At 38.9% G+C, this 21,513-nt stretch overlaps 1 protein-coding gene and 1 long non-coding RNA gene across 3 annotated transcripts in view; one reads left to right on the top strand and one right to left on the bottom strand.

The window, feature by feature from the left end:
• The window catches only part of Otogl (otogelin-like), a 162,782-nt gene that overhangs the window by 7,497 nt on the left and 133,772 nt on the right, over positions 1–21,513 (top strand). For both annotated transcript variants that reach the window (XM_087559476.1, XM_087559475.1), the window contains exons 4-10: positions 1,506–1,572; positions 3,273–3,371; positions 5,083–5,237; positions 8,676–8,797; positions 12,045–12,250; positions 16,011–16,138; positions 16,509–16,615. In XM_087559476.1, the coding sequence (XP_087415602.1) occupies positions 1,506–1,572; positions 3,273–3,371; positions 5,083–5,237; positions 8,676–8,797; positions 12,045–12,250; positions 16,011–16,138; positions 16,509–16,615 (884 nt within the window). The remainder of the gene's footprint in view (positions 1–1,505; positions 1,573–3,272; positions 3,372–5,082; positions 5,238–8,675; positions 8,798–12,044; positions 12,251–16,010; positions 16,139–16,508; positions 16,616–21,513) is intronic.
• Positions 15,054–20,960, bottom strand: LOC148004662 (uncharacterized). The gene is made up of 3 exons (XR_015624631.1): positions 20,224–20,960; positions 16,463–16,607; positions 15,054–15,906 (listed from the first exon to the last, which is right to left on the bottom strand). It is a non-coding gene; the product is annotated as an uncharacterized LOC148004662 (long non-coding RNA).

Below are 21,513 nucleotides of genomic sequence, written 5' to 3'. Positions count from 1 at the left end.
GTGGACAAAGTTGATTAGAGAAAGAAACAAATATATGTATTTCCCTCACTCCGGTGAATATCCATTCATTCATTCATCCATCCATCTATCCATTCATTCATTTTGTATGTATGTTTGTGTGTGTGTGTGTGTGTGTGTGTATCTGCCTGAGTATATGTGTGTGGTATGTGTGCATGTAGCATGTGTGTGTTCTTATTACCATGGCATGTACATGGGTGTCAGGATACATCTTTCTCTTTCTCTTTCCATCACGTGGTCCTGGAAATCCATCTCAGTTGTTAGGCTTTACCTGCTGAGTCACTTTATAGCCCATATATTCCATTTTCATTTAGTAATAGTAAGAGGCCTATTCTTATTATATGCTTGGAGTACTATTAATCATTGATCGCTTCATTTTATCCTCCTGATTCTGTAAGGGAGACACTGTCATTCTTTTTTATTTATTGGAAACTGTGGCTACCTGGACTAGACAATTTGTTCCGGTACTTGGGCCAGTGTGAGGCAGAGTTGAAGCCACTATACATTTGTCAAACATCAAAGATGAGGGATTGGTTTCCATTGCAAGAATTGGCATAAATTATTTCAGAGGCAAAGAGCTTTGAAGATGGTATGCATTCAGCAGTGTTGATGTCTATTTGATCTAGGCAGCTGGAAGCCGTGTGATGGAAGAGAAAATTAAACTTGGCATCATGGTGGGACCGTGGACACACACTGTTGAGGCTAATTTGTTTGAGGACAAGGCAAATAAAAGTGGAAGGGATTGAGAAGTGAGGGTAAAACATGGACCAGTTTGTGAGAAGGAAATAATGAACTTATGAACTTGGAACCCCGGTATGGGGTCAGGAGTTTAGAAGGGACTCTCTTGGTATCCTCAGCAAATGAGAGAATATAATAGTAGTATCATGTAACATGGGGTGAGTTCTTTTTAAAGAACATACAGAGGGGCTAGGGAGATGGACTGGTGGGTACCGGTCATGCAAGCGCAAGGACTCGCTTGTGCTTTAGATCCTCAGTAAAAAGCCAGGCATGGCCTTTTGCCACTAATTACAAAGTGGGGAGGTGCAGACAGGGAGATCCTTGGAGCTGATTGGCTAGTCAGTTTAGCTGAAACCCTGAGCTCTAGGTCAAGAGACCTTGTCTCAAAAATAAGGTAGAGTGTAATTGAGGAAGGCAGCAAATGCCAACCTCTGATCTCCATAGGCAAATGCATATGAGCGAGCACATACACGTCTCTCTCTTCTCTCTCTCTCTCTCTCTCTCTCTCTCTCTCTCTCTCTCTCACACACACACACACACACACACACACACGGAAAATGCTCAAATCAAACTTCACATGCATGAGAATAATAATCAGAATTAGAGGTCAAAGATCTTGGTCCTTATATCACGTTACCCATCATCCTTTATAATTTCTATACTTAGAAATGCTTTCCAGAATGTCTCCATTTGCTCATCTGGCTTCTGTTAAACGAACTAATTTGCATTTGTATTTCTCTGTTTTAAAGTTTGAAGCAACATCTCCGAGATATTTTTTCCATGAAGCTATTAATTGGGGTGAGAGTAAAATAAAAGGTCAGTGTGGGTGACTGTTCTTCTGTCTGTGTTTTCTGAGACAGTCCCTTGGTGGGGGGGGGGGCTACTTTAAATCTCACTGTTTTTCTGTCTACGTTTTTCTGAGATGGTCCCTTGGTGTGGGGTATGTTTAATCAGTTCTTGGTTCCTTCCATATATATGGGGAAGGACCGAGCCACCATGCTAATAATAGTAATCATTTAAGTTCATGTCCTATATAAATCCAAATTATTTTTAGATTGGCCAGAACTAAACATTTAGATGAAGGTGTCAACAGTGTGACTGGAGAGAACATGGAAAGGTAGCAGAAGTTTTTCCTTTTGTTCCCAGTCAAAGACCTGTTCCTTCCCTCCTCATTGTCTGCCTTTAGTCTTAGCACTATATTATTTCTGTTAAACAGAAATCTGGTGGTAATTTAATGGTTAAAGAAAAGAAGTCATTCTTATCATCACATTTGAAGTAACGGTAATTCTTTTTAGATTTAGTTTGATGTTTGCTTTCAGTAGAGTAAGCAGCTTTGTAAATTCATTTTAAAAAACAATGTACTTGTTCATCTAAACATTTAGACTCCTACCCAGTGTGAGATGGGGGTATCTTTTAAAGAAAAGCCATACTGCTTGAAAGTTCATGTAGATAATTTTCACTTGTATTTTGGTTTAAGTCAAAACAGTTTCTTTTGCCCCACTGTCACCTAAAATTTACCTAGAAATCTGTGTAGGCTTTGAAATGTAAAGATGAGTCAGTGGCCGTTTAGGGGGGAGGTGATAACAGGACTTTGTCCTTCTTGTCTTTGGCAGACCATGTTTGTTATTACAGTCAAATATGTGTCTTCGCCAGTGCGACATCTTCCAGACAGTCCCAGATTCTTTAGTAATATTTCACAGTGACTCGAAGATGTTCTCCACTCCTTGTGTGTAACTTGGGTCCTTTTAGCTTGTGCTTTGCCTGTTGTCTTCTTAACAGAAGAAACATTTAGCATTCCATTGCCTTCTCATACTCACTCAGGAGATTAGAGAGATTAGAGAGCATTGTAGAGATTTGCTTCTTTTTTATTATGTTTTTATGTGGAGCAAGTTTTCTTTCTACGAAAAAAGTATTTGGGGGTGGGGCGGGGTGGGGCGGGGTGGGGCCGAGACTTTTGCTCCTGCCCCATCTTTGTTAAGCACTGATTTCCAAAGACTGGGTCATTTATAACCATGCCTCAGCATTAATGGGCAAACTTCAACTGAAATGTGTCACCCATGATCTCGAAGGTGGGAGTTTCCCTTTGAGTTTTATGCTTTGCTTGAAGTGAGCAAGGTCTGAGTTTGCTTCGGTATGGAGCTTGCTCCTGGAGAAAGGGCTGGGAAGTGTTCCAAACTTGGGGGCAGGGAATCATCTACAGCTTGGGCATTTCTGGTTCTCATCATCTTGGACAAGAATTCCTTACATGGGAACTTGACCTTTCCATTGCTCGAAGGAGGCTAACCTTTTCTCTCAAAGTACTTTGAGATGTGAAAGCCTGTCTTTCCTGCCTCAGAGCACACATAATGAAATGAATAGATAGAGATTTGATGGCTTAATGCTTTAGCACCACAAAGCAAAAGGCCCCGGTTCTGTTTAAGTTAACAGTGTTGCAGTTAGTCCAAGCTAGATCGTGACATATTGTGTTTATGTGAACCGATCCATGCCAGAAGATAAATTATTATTTTGTCCCTCAGGTTCGTGTCCTCATGAATGCCTTAACGGGGCTTTCTGTTCTAAGACGGGTACGTGTGACTGTCAAATATTCCAAGCTCTCGGGACAAGGTGCCAGATTGGTAAGTTTCAGGGATATTTATGAGAGAATCATGGGATATGAACGAGAACATTGTCATGATTTGTTTGGAAGTGTTCATCACCTGGGATTTGGGACATTAACTAGAGAGTTCAGAATTTACTTTCATCAGTTTGAAGTAATGTAGAAATGCTGTAAAAGAAAACAGGAGTGTGTACTTGTCCTTCCCACCGATCTCTATTTCCTTAAGTATTTTCCCCCCTATTTTTTGGCATTAGCCCAGTGGAACTGTCTTTTTGTTAATGTCTCTCTTTTACTTAGTATATTTTACTTGAAGTGTTTCTTCTTTGTATTCCGTTAGTTGGACATTAAATATGTAGATTAGAAACAGAACTGAGAACTCTTTAGGTCCTGGGGATAAGTTTTCATTTTTAAGTATATTTTGTCCACAGTATCTGAGGTAGGATCTTAGGTTAATAATTATCAACAGATAATAACCAACATTTTACCATTTGCAAGACTATACTCGAGGCACAAGACAGGGTTTATTTGTGAATGGTAGGACTTGATTCAGTGATGCATAGTAGACAAGCAATTCTTAAACTTGAGTGTTCTAAGGAAAAGTGCAGGATGTAAGGCCCACTGTAGGGAAGGCTGCCTACAAATCAAACCATTCTATGTCTTTCCCCAAGTGGACCAAAGTTGTCCTGAGCTGATAAATGTAGGTAAATGTTTCAAAAGGAGAGGAAACTAAGACACCTCCTTATCATTTGGTTTCTCCTGGAATATATCAAAACCCACCTAGTGACATTTTAGCAAATGTTCCTGTTTTTTTACATCATTATAAAGGGAAGCACTTAAAATATAAAATGGCTCGCTCAGAGGGCGGTGGTAATAGGGGTGGTGGTGGTCAGATGACTGAGCAGGGTGAAGCCCTTTTTGCCAAGATTGGAGCACCATCCCCAGAACCCACCTAGACAGAAGGAGAGAAGCAACTCCACAAAGTTGTCCTTAGACACTTTCTTGCTGTAACACAGTGTGGCCCACCCACAGCACACCCAACACAGTGATGAGTCTTGTTATCCACCACACAGACAAAGGTAGAGCAGATTGGGAGGTGATCAAGAGGAGAGGCATGATCATAATGGAGGGAGCCCTTCGATTTAAAGTAAATACTGTTTGAAGTCACCCATCTGAGGTCATCATTTTGAGATTCCCGGAAACCAGATGGTTAATGCTTTCACCTCCATTTTCAGGCTTGCGTACACATCATTCACTTATTTATTCATTTTTTTAGCCATAATTTGTTTTTCTCTTTCTGGATACCATAAGAAGATTTTAAAAAAAGAATTATGGAGACAAGAGCGTTCTCGTGCTGCCCGTGCTGTTCTAGAACATTCCATGGCAGCCTATCTTTCTTTTATGAGTCACTCATTTGCTGTATCATCATTACTGTCTTCTTTGCCATCTTTCTTACTCTTCCTTTCTTCTGGCTCTGTCTCTTGGAAACAGCAGGAGAGTTTCTAACATACGTCCTTTCTTCATCACAACTAGGGGACTGTTTTTAAAAAGGAAGTGGATAGTTTTTAAGAGTATCTGATAGTTCAATGCTACCTGCTTCTTCCTGTGCCACGGAACACCCAAAGGGGAGGGACTATACTTATTTCAGTGAAAATTAGAATTATGGTGACTGAACATTTTGGGATCAATGTGATTTATTTTACCGTAGTTAATATTCTTTTATTCCCTTTCAGTCCCAAACATGGGAAGTGGCAGAGATGGGATTTGTAAAACCTGGGGGCAGTATCACTTTGAAACATTTGATGGAATCTACTACTACGTCCCAGGAAGCTGTTCTTATATCTTTGCAAAGGATTGTGGTAATTTGGAGCCTCAGTACACAGTATGGGTAGGTGGTACTTGAATTCATCAATTGAAAAATTACTCCTGGAAAATTATGTATCTAAGAATATTGGACAAATACAGAATAGACAAAGATACAAATAGACAGTAATTATAGAACACCTAGAGCTCTACTCTCAATGGAATGGTTCAAATCTGTGGCCATATGGACTGTCAGTCCACTGACATGATGACTGGCATCTTAGCGCCAGGGACTGAACTCATGAGAGAATGTCTTACAGGCTGTGGAAAAATATCATGTGTTTACTACTATAGCGACTCTCATCAATGTCCCTGCCATTCGGCTTTTATTTGATAATTTGGAAGAAGGTAGAGTCACATATTAGTAATATTATTCATATTTTCTCCCTCTTTGCTCTTTTGACTGAGATGCCCTCTTGCTTTAACTTTTTCAAAATGCTACCTCTGGGCTAGGGAATGCAGCTCAATGGTAGAACAAAATTTTAGCATGCACACAACCTGGTTTGGATCCTTGGCTCCAAAAATAGATAGGTAAATAGAAATACAAAACACAACGAAAGAAGCCTTTTGTGTGTAGAGGAAACTGATGTTTATGAAAAGGACCCCAGGGATTATGTAATTGCCAGGTAGATCCATGCTACATGATTGAGCTCACACAACCAGCTCTTGGTTTCAGAATTCCCAAGGCCAGTGAATTCCTAGGAAATACCTTCAAATTCAGCTACAGTTGTTTTCTTGCACTCTTTCTATCCCTGTAGGACTCTTCTTGACAGAGCACCTCTTTAATGGAGCCCCTCCCTGTTTCAATCCTTGCTTTTGATGCCCCTATCACGCTAGCTGCTTCACAGACCTTTTATCTACAGCTGGAGACAACTCTCTTTTACTTCCTGTATTAGTTTTTCTTGTTTCTTGGATGCAAGGAAAGGTCTGATGACCAGGGAATTTGTCTATTTGTACGGTTTACTTTGGGAAAACCTCTGGAGTCCTTTGAGTTCATGGCCTGTGTTTGTGGAGGTGCTTGGTTCTGCGTTTGAAGTCCACTTGATTTTTAACTCAATGTTTAAAAGGGAAGAGATGTAAAATGTGCATGGAAGGACAAGTTTGAAACCTCAATTTTAACCTGAAGAACATTTCTAGAAAATTTGACTTGTTTGCTAATTTCTGAGTATTTTCATTCGATCTTTTCCTTGCTTCTTATAAACATAGTAATCTTTTCTTTATCCTCAGTAGTCTGAGATACCATGATTGCATGAGGTTCACATATTTTTTTGTCTTTATATAAGGGGCCCATCCAAGATTTATACCCTCCGTTTTAGAAACACCATTTCTTCCTTTATTTCTTCCGTTTTTTTCAGGATCCTGCTCCTTACGCCTCAGAGTTCCTGAACTGAATAATGTCTTCATTTTCTTATTGATTTTTTTGCTATTTTGCATCATTTTGCTTTTTTTTTTATTCTATACTGTGGGAGCTTCTTTTGAACCCATGTATCTTCCCATCTTCTGATTGTTTCTTCTATCATGCTGTCAATGTTTAGCTGTTTTTACTTAAATTTTCTTCTAAACAGTATTTAATGGTCTTTTTTAGAGATGTTCTATGTTCTATGTTTACTTTTCTGTCTGATACCAGTTCATCTTCATATGTGTGCATATGCATATTTAACTTTTACGAATCCTTTTAGATTTAGAATTTACTGATATAGATCACATATGTTTATTCAAAACAAAGAAATCGGTACTGTTTCTTTGATTCCCTCTTTTCATTGTTTCTTGGGTTCTGTCTTTTACAGTATGGCCTTGTTTGGCTAGTGTGAGGTTGAACAGGTTAGTCTGGTTTCACTAGAGCTGTCCCCCTCCCCCATCTATTGATATCTGTCAACTTTCTCCCATTTTGTTCTCTAAAGAGGAATTCTGCAACAATTGAATGGGATTAGAAGGTGGGTTCTTGGAAACTGAGAATATTTTAGTCAAATTCCTCCCTCTGGCTTCTGTATTTCATGTCTTCTGTCTCTCCCATGGTTTTCCCTCATACTCTATCCTTTCCAGAATTTTACTACCTTAAGAGAAGCTTTCCTTAGCCTGGCATCTAAACTCCTCCCTGTAAAGTTTGACGTGTATACTCTGTCTTTTCTTTGTTTAATATTTCTTTTTAATGTTATCCAACACTGTGTATTTTATTTCCATTTTGTCCATTTTACCTGTTTTCTTGCAGTGGGATATAAACTTAAGGAAGACAGATATTCTGTCTTGTTGATAACTGTATCCCTAGAATGTGGGACAGTGTTAAACATGTAAGAAGTGATCAGTAACAATTACTACTTACACATTGCATCGATACTTTTAGTGTCCAATTATTAGTGATGTTCTTATCCTTTTTATATTTGAATATTCTTTTTATTTGCTTGGCTACCTACATTTCAGTTGCCTTGTGGTTTTGTGATTTTCATTTTAGTTAATCTTGACATAAGGTAAGAGCATGTAATGTTCATTTTCTCTTCTCACCCAGTCTTCTACTTGTTTTCCTGGAGTTATTGCTTCCCTAGTAAACTGAATTCCTTCTAATGACTAATAATAATTCTTCATTATCTTTGTTATTTAGTTTCTCTTTCTTCTATATTATCTGAGGATAAAGAAAACCTATTTTATTTTAAATGAAGTCATGCTCACTTTGTGAATATATAGGATGCTATTGCGCTTCATTCAGAGCTCTCTTACGGTAGTTTATAGACCCCCTAACAGGAACATAAATAATACAAATGTGTTTCCTTGTGGTGTTTATGACATTTCTGCCCAACTACTCTTTTCCCCAGCATATACCATACAGCTTCAGAAAATTACCGCTTAACATGTAGAGGTCACAGTGAGCTTACAAGTGTCCTGAGTTAATTTGCATTTTATAAGATTAATTCTATTGTTCACATTTGAGGGAACTATCTCTTTCCTCTTAAAAAGTCCTACATGTAAGTGTAGTTCTCATTTTGTAGGGTGCCGTGGGACCAACGCTGTTGCAGGCTGTAAAGGTATGCTGTGGGGTTTAGTCAGCCATGTGCATCCCTGCAGGAGCGAGTTCTCATGTTTTCTTCCTTCCTTCCTTCCTTCCTTCCTTCCTTCCTTCCTTCCTCCCTCCCTCTCTCCCTCCCTCCCTTCCTCTTTCTTTCTCCCTCTTTCTTTCTTTCTTTCTTTCTTTCTTTCTTTCTTTCTTTCTTCCTTCCTTCCTTCCTTCCTTCCTTCCTTTCTGTCTGTCTGTCTGTCTGTCTTTCTGTCTCCCTCCCTCCCTTTCTCCCTCCCTCTTTCTTTCTCTCTCTCTTTCTTTCCCTCTCTCTTTCTTTCTTCTTTCTTACTCCCTTCCCTCCCTCCCCTCCCCTCCCCCCTCTTTCTTCCTTTCTTTCTTTCTTTCTTTCTTTCTTTCTTTCTTTCTTTCTTTCTTTCTTTCCTTCTTTCTTTCTTCCTTTCTTTCTTCTTCCAGGTCCATAACAGCCCAAAGTGCCTTGGTTCTGTGTATTCTTGTTATCGCTCGATCAGCTTATTTTTTTCAAACCAAGAGGAAATTAGAATCTATGGACATGAAATAAAGAAGAATGGGCTCAGGTAAGATGAGGGGGGTAGTGGTCTGTGAACGTGACACCAGACATTCATTGAAAATTTAGATGCTTCAGACTGGAAGTGAGTTACAAGGGGGCGTAGAGGACTTGTTCGTCAGCTGACTTTTACAGGAATATCGCGGAGACATCATGCTTTCAGTGTCCTGAAGCTCCCCCGGCAGCAAAGAGTACAGCTGGCTCGTGTCTTAGTGTGCATGATGCAGGTGGGGTGCAGAGCTGCACACAGGAATGCTGTGTTCTCCAGGGGGCGCTATCAAGAGCTATCTTTATGTAGTTCAACTTTAATTACTTTTGGTCTCTTCAATATTTTCTCTTTTCCTTTTTGTAGCACAGCTTACAAGAATTGACTTTGTTTTCTTTTGCAAAGGATTCTGGAAGTCCTTCCAAGTCTGTGAGAATGACGCTTGGGTGTCACTTGAGAGTTTCTATTGAAGCCCTGACAAAGACTCTGAGCCAATAAATAGCTGTCCTTGTTGATAGATCAGTTCAGCCACTGTGGTCCTGCCTGCCAACGATAGGACCTGAGAGTTTTGGGGAAGGGTATGTTTATGCCAGACACAGATTTTGTACAGTTATAACTAGGAATTATGGGGAATAATTTCCTTTCCAATGTAAATAATTACAAAGACACCCGGTTTTAAACATTTCCTAGCCGGGCTATTCCAGGAAAAGTAAATAGTGAGATGAAACAGTTTTATCCATCATTCAGAACTCACTGCTGGGGGTGTGAGCCATGGCATTCCTTTGGATGTAGCTTACTGATGCTGATGCTTCCCCTCCATGTGGAGTCAGCCCAAGGCAGGAGCATCCTTGTAAGAAGGGCTTTGAACAAAGGCTCAGGGAGTGTCACGTCAGTCCTGTAATCAGGAGCAGCCCTTACCCCCTTGGGGATTATTTATTTTTCAATGCCTTTTTTTTGTACTAGGTTTTGCACTTGCTATGTAGACTGGCCTGGCTAAGAACTCACAGGAGTCCTTTTGCCTAAGCCCTCTCAGTTTTGGGGAAACAAACATGTATCAGAGGGCTTAGATTTCTGGGCTTATTGTTCACTTATCAGTTTCTGTTATTTTATTTAAACAAAGTTGTTTGTTTTTAAAGTTTTAGTTGTCAGTACAGATTTAAGCAAGGGTTTTACTAGAGGAGAGAAGGACAGCAGTATATGCCAAGAATAGCATACACACACAAATGTGCACACACACACACACACACAGACACACACACACAAACAGACACACACACACACACACACACAGAGAGAGAGAGAGAGAGAGAGAGAGAGAGAGAGAGAGTTAGACAGAGACAGATATGGAGAGACAGACACAGAGATAGACAGAGAGACAGAGTCTATAGTTGTTTATTTTCTTATGAAAGAAAGATGAATATTGAATGGAAAGATAATTCTTTAATGTATGTAAAGAAATGCATGATTTCCCAGAGCTGAATTTATGTGTTTTGATGAATTTTCATTTGGGCTTTTAGGTAATGTGAATTTACAGTGATCATGTCTCTAGAGTGGATTTTCTTCAGAAAAAAATTTCAAGAATACTAATCATTTGTTAAATGGAAGGCATAATTGGTTTCTATAAGAATTTCTTCAAGAAATTCCAATCCTATGATAGGCAATGCTTCTTGCATTTATTTTCTTCCTCCTCTTCCTCTTCTTCCTCCTCCTCTTCCTCCTCCTCTTCTTCTTCCTCCTCCTCCTCTTTTTCCTCTTTCTCTTCTTCTTCCTCCTCCTCTTCCTCTTCTTCCTCCTCCTCCTCCTTCCCTTCCTCCTTTTCCCCCTACTCTTCCTCCATCATTTCTCTTTCTCCATTTTCTTTGCTCTTCAGAGAGGTACAAGCAGCTCAAATGTGTAGTGTTTCCCTCTCTGGCTTTCAGTTACGTGAACTGTGAAGTAAGGAGTTTTGATAGAGAAGCCCTGGGTACTTTCTTAGCATAAACATGAGCATTCCTGTCTGCTTATATTTTACTGTTTCCAGTTCCAATCTAAAACCCAAACCCCATACATTCTGCATAGAATATGTTTTAGGCTGATTGCAGCCTATTCTCCTGGTATCACCCCATTTTTATTAGCACCCCTTTGTGTCATAAACAGGTAACCATAGATTCCCAATTTTCTCTTAAAATATGAATTTAATTAAATTTGCAGGGAAAAAGTCCTGATGGATACAGATGACTAACAGAAGCAAATCAAAATCTCCACTCACCAGAGCTATACTTCCCACAAACTAATATCCCATTAATGTGAAATATTATTATAATATATTATATATTATTAATGTTATCTAATATCTTAAAAACAGATTTTATTAACTTACAAATTCTAAAATGTAAAGTATTCATTGTTATTTCATACTGACTTTTACTATGAACTCTTTACTTTTAGCTTTTAATCCTAACATTTTAACTAATCTTCTATTATCTGATTACAATCCATAGTTACTTTGCTTATAACTATTTCCTATAAATATTTATATATTAAAAAACCTTTGTGCTCATGGTTACAGATAATATATATATATATATATATATATATATATATATATATATATATATATAATAGATATGACCATACCTATTATAACCACCTATTTTATACCATGGTTTATAATTTTATTTTGATATGACTACTTTAATAAATAAGAGTGATCTTCTCAAATTTATTTTATGATTTGAACCTCCTCTTTACTGCCCCATTTATAAATGGAAGGGGCACAGTGTTCTTTTGTTCTCTTTGTGAGTCACTGTGCTTTTGCAACGCCCATTTTGTTAGTTCTTTTTGGTGGGAGATAAAATGAAATCAAACCAGGACTCAAGGGCATCACATATTTTGGCTATTGCTTTTCTGTACTTCAGAACTATTGAGCAGAATTTTTAGCTTATTTTTAACTCTTTGGATAAAAAGTATTCTTTAACCCTCATTATTCCAAATATATAGAGCTACTTTCTGTACTGAAAAGGTCCTGTATAATTTTTATGGCTGTGTATTTCTGGTTTTTGAAACAACTAGTAAGTTGTAAATATTAACTCTACATCAGTGGAATTTCCTTTACATTTTTGTTTAAATATATTAAACTCATCAGGAATGTTGAAATTTGCTATAGAAGGAAACCTTCAATGTTCTCACTGCATAGCTTATTCATTCTGTGTAAGAAATTTCCATTAATGAGAACACAGCATGCATAACTTTAACTTGTTCATAGTTCTTACACCATATTGCTGTTTTCCAGTTTATCTCTGCCTCAAACAATTGGGCAGGTGCACTTTGAGAAGCTAGCTGACTACATTCTGGTGAAAACGACCTTTGGATTTTCTTTGGCTTGGGATGGAATATCTGGAATTTACCTCAAACTATCTGAGGAGCACAGAGGGAAATCATGTGGCTTGTGTGCAAATTATAATGGCATTCAGTCAGATGACTTTGTGATTCACCAAGGTAAGGAGCTAGAACATGAGAAAGGAGCAGGTCCTTTAGGGTCGTCTTCCTTCGGCCAACAGCAGATAGCATAGAGAACACGTGACTGACCGTGGAAAGTCCTTGGCCACCATTGGTCCACTCCAATGATTTTAAGCGGTTGTCAAGATGGAAAACATTTTCTGGTTACTTGCCAACATTTGCTAAGTTAAGATGCAGAACTTGCTCACACAGCAAATGTTAAATGAGCATTTAGTTTGTAACAGGAGTTTTGTGGATACTATGTATACTGCTCTGGGGTCTTGGGAACTAAATGAACAAAATGAGCAGTTCCCCATCCTTGGTGTTCATGGTCTAGTGATTTAAACTTTTTGGGTTGAATGTGTTTACTTTAGGAGAAAAGATACTTTGTATCCAGTCTTGACAATAATGAGTTAAAATGACTGCCAAATAATAGGTTTATAAAGATGATGGAATGAAATCAGGATTACCTACTTGGCAAAGCAACTGGCAAGGGTTTTATATGATTTTCTGGTTTCCTATTGAATCTAAGGGATGAAACTCAGCTCAGTGAGTCATTAGTTACAAAGTCAGCTTCTGTCTGGAGACTACTGAGGAGTAAGAGAACCACAGGTCATGCTCACATAATGAGGTTATATAGAAAAGGAGCATCATTCTTAGTCCCAGTGGACCTGGCCTGGGAGCATGCTTCCACTCTTACATATATCTGAAGTTACATCATTGAATCTTTCTGTTGCTGTGGAAGAGGACCATAGAAATTGTGGACTAACTGAGTAATCAGTGATAGTAAAAATATATCTTATTTTTAGTAATAATGTTTATTATGAGCACATAGCAACATTGTTGCTAACACTCATATCATCTTGTATGGTGCTTAGTATTTTCTTAATTTTATATAAAGGTCACATCTCCTAATGTAATGCAACTGAAGGCTGACTCTATTAGAGTTGGTTAGATGCTATTACACTTCAGCACAATCAGATACAATTGCTAACAATTGCCTTTAAACTAGTTTCTTACAGAATATTGTTCTGTATTACAAACTTAATAATAGTTGTGTGTATGTTGTACTTTAATAGATGTTAAAAGAACATTCCTGTGTATGCATTTTGCAAGTCAGAATGTGGGGAAAAATTTTGCTTTGCTATTTATTACACTTTTTAATGTTAATGATGTGATAGAATATATTTTCAGAGTGTCAAGGATTGAGTGAGACACTTCTCATAAACATGTAGATGGCCCATCACATAGATAATACTCAGTTTACGTTACTTACCTTGTAATTGTCCCCAGGTATCCCGCAGGAGTAGAAATACATCTTTATATATTTTTAAGACGCTCTCAGTAAAATGCAAACATTTTACTGGCACTCCATGGATAATTTATCATCAGGATTTGTTTACCAAGAGCTAGATTAGAGAGCCTGGCTCCAATGAGTCAATTTTCTCATATATAGAACAGAAATAATTGAAACACTCCTCAGTGTCTCCCAGTGCGTGAATATCTAATGAGAAAATGTAAATGGAAGTGCTCTGAAGTCCGTGAGCACAATATAAATGTCTGGGATCAGCAACATTGTGAAATGGTACTTGCATCCGTTGGGTATTGAAAATCAGAAGGCTTACGAACTTGGGGTCCTGAGACTGTTAGTTAGGAAGGAGTATTTGGAACTAACGCCGAATCAATCAAATGGTTATTCTTGATATAATTTCCCTTCTGATCAAAGTTTCATGAAAAACCTAATACTCAGTCCAGTTCTTAGTGTGGGAGTTGGACAAGGTTGCTTTGAATGACTTCTGCCAGGAGGTGCAGAGAACCTGATGTGGAGGTGAGGATGGAAAACAGCATCTGTTCTTGTTAGAGTCAGGAGGACGGAGCAGGCTTCCCAGGAGTGATCAGAACTATTTCTCCTTCCATTCCTACTTAACCTTCAAAGATGACTTCACGAAGCAATGAGGCCTCCCAGAATTTCTGTGCCAGGAGGAAGAATTAAGTTGTTTTCCAGCTGAGGGCACTCCATGTTCCTAGCTCATGTCTGTGTCTTGCTTCACACCAACAGAGTGTGAAGTAGAATCCTGCTCTACTCCCATTTTCCCCAACTTGATAACTAATAGCTGTCTTCCCGATCGCATCCCAATATGCTTGCTCAATGCATTATTCTACTTATAACATCCCCCATAGGAAGCATTTAGGTTTAGTGAGCTGCTGAACTAATAGATATGGATTTAAAGTTTTACGATAAAAGACATGTATGGCTCTTTTACTGATACAATGTGTAGAACTTGTTAAACACTTGAATAAAAAGTTAATGTAAACTCTAGTGTAGTGGTACTCAACCTTCCTTATCCTGTCACTCTTTAATAGAGTTAGTTCCTCATGTTGTGGTGACCCCCAACAATAAAATTACTTTCATTGCTATTTCATAGCTACTATTTTGCCACTAAGTCATTGCCTGGGCTGTTTTGTTGAAATGAGTTGTACTTTTGGAAACATTTTTGTTCTTCAGACTTAAAAACAGTGTTATTCATTTCAAATATGGCACTTTGAAGTGAAATATGGCTATACCTTTACTTAAGGAGAACATCAGGGTTTTTTCTCCACTTTTAAATAAGTATTTTAGCGCAGGTTTTGTTCAGTGTGTAATGTAGCCAACAATTCCAGAGATCACAAAGGAAGCCAGATATTCTATAAGATCAGGAATATAGTTTAATAAATATTGAACATTCAGCTACATTTTCAACTCATTTGTTTGGTAAGTATAGTTTGAGCTACATGTTAGATATTAAACAGAGGATCCAGGAATAAAACAGTAAAGCCAGTCTCTCCTTTATTGTAATAGAAGTGAGGAAAATGTGCTCAGGGAGAGCAGGGAAAACATTTCACGTGAGATTCGGATTAATCAGCACAGTTGTCACTACCATCAAGTCTGGGTGGCAGAAAATTCAAAGCTCCAATATGAAATCCTTCTGTCTTAGAATTTGAGAGTCAGCCTTATCTGAATCTGGGGCAGGATTAATTTCCATATCCTTTCTTGAACTTATTTAAAGGCCAGGTGGTGAAGCAACTTAAAACCCGTCTGTTACAGGCCAACTGTCTGTTGGGTCATATATGAACTCTTAAAGACTTCCCCTTAATTATTCTGGGATCAGTTAGGCTTCTCAATACTGGGATCCCTTTAAACCGTGTTTCAATCTACCGTTCGTCATATTCAGATGAAGCAGGTTCACTTCTTAGACTTACTTTTGTTGGGTTCTTCTCTAGTCTTCCGTTGCCCCTATGTGTGACTTCTGAAATGTATTTATGGTTTCCATAAATTTTGTTGTTGTTTATTCTCAAAATGGAAGTGAACCTCAAAAAAAGGTGCACGTGTTTTGTGTGCGTGTTCATGCATGTGGAGATGTGTATGTGTGCACCTATGTGTATTTACATGTGGAGTTCAGAGGACAACCTCAGGCTTTGTTCTCAGGAATTGCATCAACCTCTCTTGAGCCTGGGTCTCTCACTGTTCTGGAAGTCATCAAGTATGGCAGACATTCTGGCCAGTGTGCTCCTGGGATTTCTTTTTCTTGGCCTCCCTTGCGTTAGAATTCCAAGTGTACACTGCCATGCCTGGCATGTTTGCCTGGGGTTCTGCTGATCAGCTCATGTTCCCATGCCTGCGTGACAAACACTAGCTAAGACAGCTCACCCAATCAGAAGGATAATTTTAATAAGATTTGAGAAAACGACACTAATCCAACTTTTTGTCTGAATGTAACAGAGGACTACACAGAAGACATTGCTATGTTTGCAAATAGTTGGCTGGTGCTAACTCCAGATGATGCTAGATGTGTACCCACTCCCTCAGACTTTCCAAATCCGTGTTCCAGTGGAATGCCAGCATTTGAGGTAAGCTTACTATAAAAAAATTTTTTTGAGCATGTTGGGCTTAATACCAATCTATTTTCGCATCTTTAGCATTAAGCATTTTAGTGCAAATATGGTATAATTAAATTATTGAATTCAGATTCTGTAATTGCAGCATGGAATGACTTCACATTAATTTCGAAAGTAGGGGATATAATGGGATTCATCATTATAATAATTCATGTAGAAAATAGACGAGTTGAGGATTGTTCATTGCATTTTATAAGTGTAAATTATCTTCCCTTTTCTGGTAAGAACAGAGAGTTCTGAGAGTAGATTTGTACCAAGTAGAATGGACATACTCACGTGCCCGATTCTGGTGATTGACATCTGTTTTTTTTTTTTTGCCCAGGCAATCTTCTTCAAATGCCAGATATTGTTACAGTTCCCCTTTCTGAGCTGTCACGAATACATTGATCCATACTTATACATTGCCAGCTGTGTTAATGATCTGTGCAAGTAAGTGAAACAATTAGTATTTGCAATGAATTTCTTCACACTCCCCAAACCAAGGGCATATATACTTCTGTAATACAGTCATTTCAGCAGCTTGCCATAGAGTGCTAAATGTAAAGTCCGCTCTGGACTAAGAAGTAGTTGTGAGAAGCTGACTGTCTAACAGGTAGTTAACTGTTTTACATAGAAGCTGCCAAACCTGATAGCTTTTAAATATTTGGTGCCATTGGCCCTTTTTTAGATTCTAGAGATGTCTGTAGAAACTTCTGTGCAATAATGTTTAAAATCCTCAATGTAGAGCAATGTTATAAAGGAAACTAATGGAAGAGTCATCTAAAGAGTTAAAGAAATCAACTTTTAATAGACATATCCCTGGAGGGCGACCCCACAGGAAGACCAGCAGTCTTAACAAGACCTCCAAGATTTCTCAGACACTGAATCACTAACCAGGCAGCACATAGAAGCTGGTCTGAGGCCTCACCCCCATTCCCCCACAGCGCCTCCTCTGACACACATACAGCAGAGGACTGCCTGGTCTGGCCTCAGTGAGACAAGATGCACCTAATTCTTGAGAGACTTGAGGCCCCAGGGAGTGGGGAGGCCTGGCAGGTTGTGGGGGTGTGGGAACATCCTCTTGGAGATGGGGGAGGGAGGAGGAATGGGATGAGAAAGTGTTGGGGAGCAGAACAGGAAGGGGATAATGATTGGGCTGTAAAAAATGATTAAAGATAAAAAAAAAGTAAGAGGTGTGACTTTAACCAAGCAAGTAAAAGATCTGTACAATAAGAACTTCAAGACTCTGAAGAAAGAAATTGAAGAAGTCCTCAGAAGATGGAAAGATCTCCCATGCTCATGGATTGGCAGGATTAATATAGTAAAAATGGCCATTTTACCAAAAGCGATTTACAGATTCAATGCAATCCCCATCAAAATACCAATCCAATTCTTCAAAGAGTTAGACAGAACAATTTGCAAATTCATCTGGAATAACAAAAAACCCAGGATAGCTAAAACTATCCTCAACAATAAAAGGACTTCAGGGGGAATCAGTATCCCTGAACTCAAGCAGTATTACAGAGCAATAGTGATAAAAACTGCATGGTATTGGTACAGAGACAGACAGATAGACCAATGGAACAGAATTGAAGACCCAGAAATGAACCCACACACCTATGGCCACTTGAGTTTTGACAAAGGAGCCAAAACCATCAAATGGAAAAAAGACAGCATTTTCAGCAAATGGTGCTGGTTCAACTGGAGGTCAACATGTAGAAGAATGCAGATCAATCCATGCTTATCACCCTGTACAAAGCTTAAGTCCAAGTGGATCAAGGACCTCCACATCAAACCAGATACACTCAAACTAATAGAGGAAAAACTAGGGCAGCATCTCGAACATATGGGCACTGGAAAAAATTTCCTGAACAAAACACCAATGGCTTATGCTCTAAGATCAAGAATCGACAAATGGGATCTCATAAAACTGCAAAGTTTCTGTAAGGCAAAGGACACTGTGGTTAGGACAAAACGGCAACCAACAGATTGGGAAAAGATCTTTACCAATCCTACTACAGATAGAGGCCTTATATCCAAAATATACAAAGAACTCAAGAAGTTGGACCACAGGGAGACAAATAACCCTATTAAAAATGGGGTTCAGAGCTAAACAAAGAATTCATAGCTGAGGAATGCCAAACGGCTGAGAAACACTTAAAGAAATGTTCAACATCTTTAGTCATAAGGGAAATGCAAACCAAAACACCCTGAGATTTCACCTCACACCAGTGAGAATGGCTAAGATCAAAAACTCAGGTGACAGCAGATGCTGGCGAGGATGTGGAGAAAGAGGAACACTCCTCCATTGTTGGTGGGATTGCAGACTGATAAAACCATTCTGGAAATCAGTCTGGAGGTTCCTCAGAAAATTGGACATTGAACTACCTGAGGATCCAGCTATACCTCTCTTGGGTATATACCCAAAAGATGCCCCAACATATAAAAAAGACACGTGCTCCACTATGTTCATCGCAGCCTTATTTATAATAGCCAGAAGCTGGAAAGAACCCAGATGCCCTTCAACAGAGGAATGGATACAGAAAATGTGGTACATCTACATAATGGAATATTACTCAGCTATCAAAAACAATGACTTTATGAAATTCGTAGGCAAATGGTTGGAACTGGAAAATATCATCCTGAGTGAGGTAACCCAATCACAGAAAAACACACATGGTATGCACTCATTGATAAGTGGCTATTAGCCCAAATGCTTGAATTACCCTAGATGCATAGAACACATGAAACTCAAGACGGATGATCAAAATGTGAATGCTTCACTCCTTCTTTAAAAGGGGAACAAGAATACCCTTGGCAGGGAATACAGAGGCAAAGATTAAAACAGAGACTGAAGGAACACCTTCAGAGCCTGCCCCACATGTGGCCCATACATATACAGCCACCCAATTAGACAAGATGGATGAAGCAAAGAAGTGCAGGCTGACAGGAGCCGGATGTAGATCGCTCCTGAGAGACACAGCCAGAATACAGCAAATATAGAGGCGAATGCCAGCAGCAAACCACTGAACTGAGAATAGGTCCCCTATTGAAAGAATCAGAGAAAGAACTGGAAGAGCTTGAAGGGGCTCGAGACCCCAAAAGTACAACAATGCCAAGCAACCAGAGCTTCCAGGGACTAAGCCACTACCTAAAGACTATACATGGACTGACCCTGGACTCTGACCTCATAGGTAGCAATGAACATCTTAGTAAGAGCACCAGTGGAAGGGGAAGTCCTGGGCCCTGCTAAGACTGAACCCCCAGTGAACGTGATTGTTGTGGGGAGGGCGGGAATGGGGGGAGGATGGGGAGGGGAACACCGATAAGAAAGGGGAGGGGGGAGGGGGATGTTTGCCCGGAAACCGGGAAAGGGAATAACACTTGAAATGTATATAAGAAATACTCAAGTTAATAAAAAAAAAAGTAAGAAAAAAGAAAATATATGTCATATTTAGTAACTCCTGAAATTTGACACCATGAGGTGTGCAAACAATAATTTGTAATTCTCCAATTATAATGTGAAATGAGAACCCCTAAAAAAGTAAGCAAGATGCTGCTGACAAAAATCACATGTTGCCAATAACACAGCATTGGGACTTGAAGCCTTTATGCACAATTGAAGGAAATGCCCCACTTCGACTGCAGATGACTAGGAATAAATCTTTGATGTTTTTCTACCCATGGTCACAGATTGAGGTGTTAACCACATCCTGAATAGAAGGTTGTCTAGGCAACAAACCGATCACGCTGTGTCCATCGTAGAAATTATGAAAAATTATCTATTGTTGAACCCCTTTTTAAATTTTGTTTATTTTCAGTTATCAAGTATATGTGATTAGTCACCTTGAACATTTGAGAGTACTTCAGGGTTTTTTTTTGTATATTTGAATATTTAATGAATGCCAAGAAATAAAAATAGTATGCTTGAATATTGTTGTAGAACAGATGAGTAACTTTTGGTCAAGTGAAGCCAGTTGAAATTTTGGTAGCTCATTGTGATCTCTACTTTTATCAAAGGTAATAAAAAATTAGAAATAATACTGAAACTATGTTACCTGTGAATACTCTTCTTTAGAGTAATTCCCGATTATAAAAGTATATTGACTACGCTGACGTCTTCCAACTATTAAAGCAAACTGAGTGGCTTTGTGGCTTGGCTTTGAACTGAATGCAATCACGCCTTGACTTATGTAGACAGTTTCCCACTCCAGGGGTTCCTAAATGAGAACAAAGTTCTCAAGTAGCTTCTCTTCTCCTAAGGCGGTGGTCGGTGACCTTACTGTGCATTTTTTTGACGCATTCTTCTCTCTCTTGTGAAAAAGTAAGCACTATTTGCTTTGTCTTCGTTCTTCCCACCCAAACTGGCCTTTTCCTTTTTTAAGATCCACAATGGTAGACATGTCCCATGTTTCCCCACTTATACAGCGTTACAAAGGTATTCTTTCCCACACTGGCTTGTGTCCCTTGTTCGGGAACTTTCCTAATTGCTTTGTCATACTCATCGTTAGCACCCTCTTCTTTTTTTGTAGGCTGAGATAAAGTATCTTTTGGTGGATTCAGGAAAGTCTTTTTCTATTTATTAATTTGGCTGCTTCAATAGCCGAAGGGACAGTGGATAAAATTAAGTGGAATGTTTATACTTCTCTCATTTAAAAGTTTGAGCCAGTAATTGCTCTTGGATTAACATCATGGCTCCGCTCCATAAACTTCACAGTGACTCTGAAGTCTTGTTGATACACGATGTCCTCCCTTGCATTGATTCTCAATTTCAAGATCCAACCTGGCTCCTCTTATGTCTTCGTGTTAGCTGTTAGAAGGGGAGAAATGAAACAAAGGGCTTTTAACCTGGAAAATTGATATATTCATATATATATATATTTGATATATATATATATATCTCCCTATAGCCCACATTCTAAGCCTGTTGGATCAGAATGCGGAAACATGGTCATACCCTGAGGCATAGAAGGCTGGCAATGTCTTTTGCTGAGGAGCCATACATTCAGGATAACGTTCTAAAAAAGAAAGGGAAACTGGAGATTAACCCAGTTCTCCCCTATATCTACAGCTTATAAACATTCAATGAACAAAATTAACATTTTGTTTTTTAAACTCTGATTTTCCTTTCTTTGGGACAAATGGGATCAAAACAGTGAGGTAGAGCGTTACCTGTAGTGGTTTAAATTAGCTGACCCTTAAGACACGTATTTGAGGTGGGAAGACAGGGTTAGGGGCAGAAGAGGCAGGTCATATGAGAAGAAGGGCATTGTCTTTGAATTTAATGGAGACTGCCAAGCTGGAGGAGGATGCTCCCAGAATATGCTTCCACTTCTCCTAGCATTTCA

The sequence above is a fragment of the Rattus norvegicus genome, chromosome 7, assembly GCF_021556685.1.
Source record: "Rattus norvegicus strain SHRSP/BbbUtx chromosome 7, alternate assembly SHRSP_T2T, whole genome shotgun sequence".
Taxonomy (NCBI): domain Eukaryota; kingdom Metazoa; phylum Chordata; class Mammalia; order Rodentia; family Muridae; genus Rattus; species Rattus norvegicus.
This window is presented reverse-complemented; position numbering and strand designations above follow the sequence as displayed.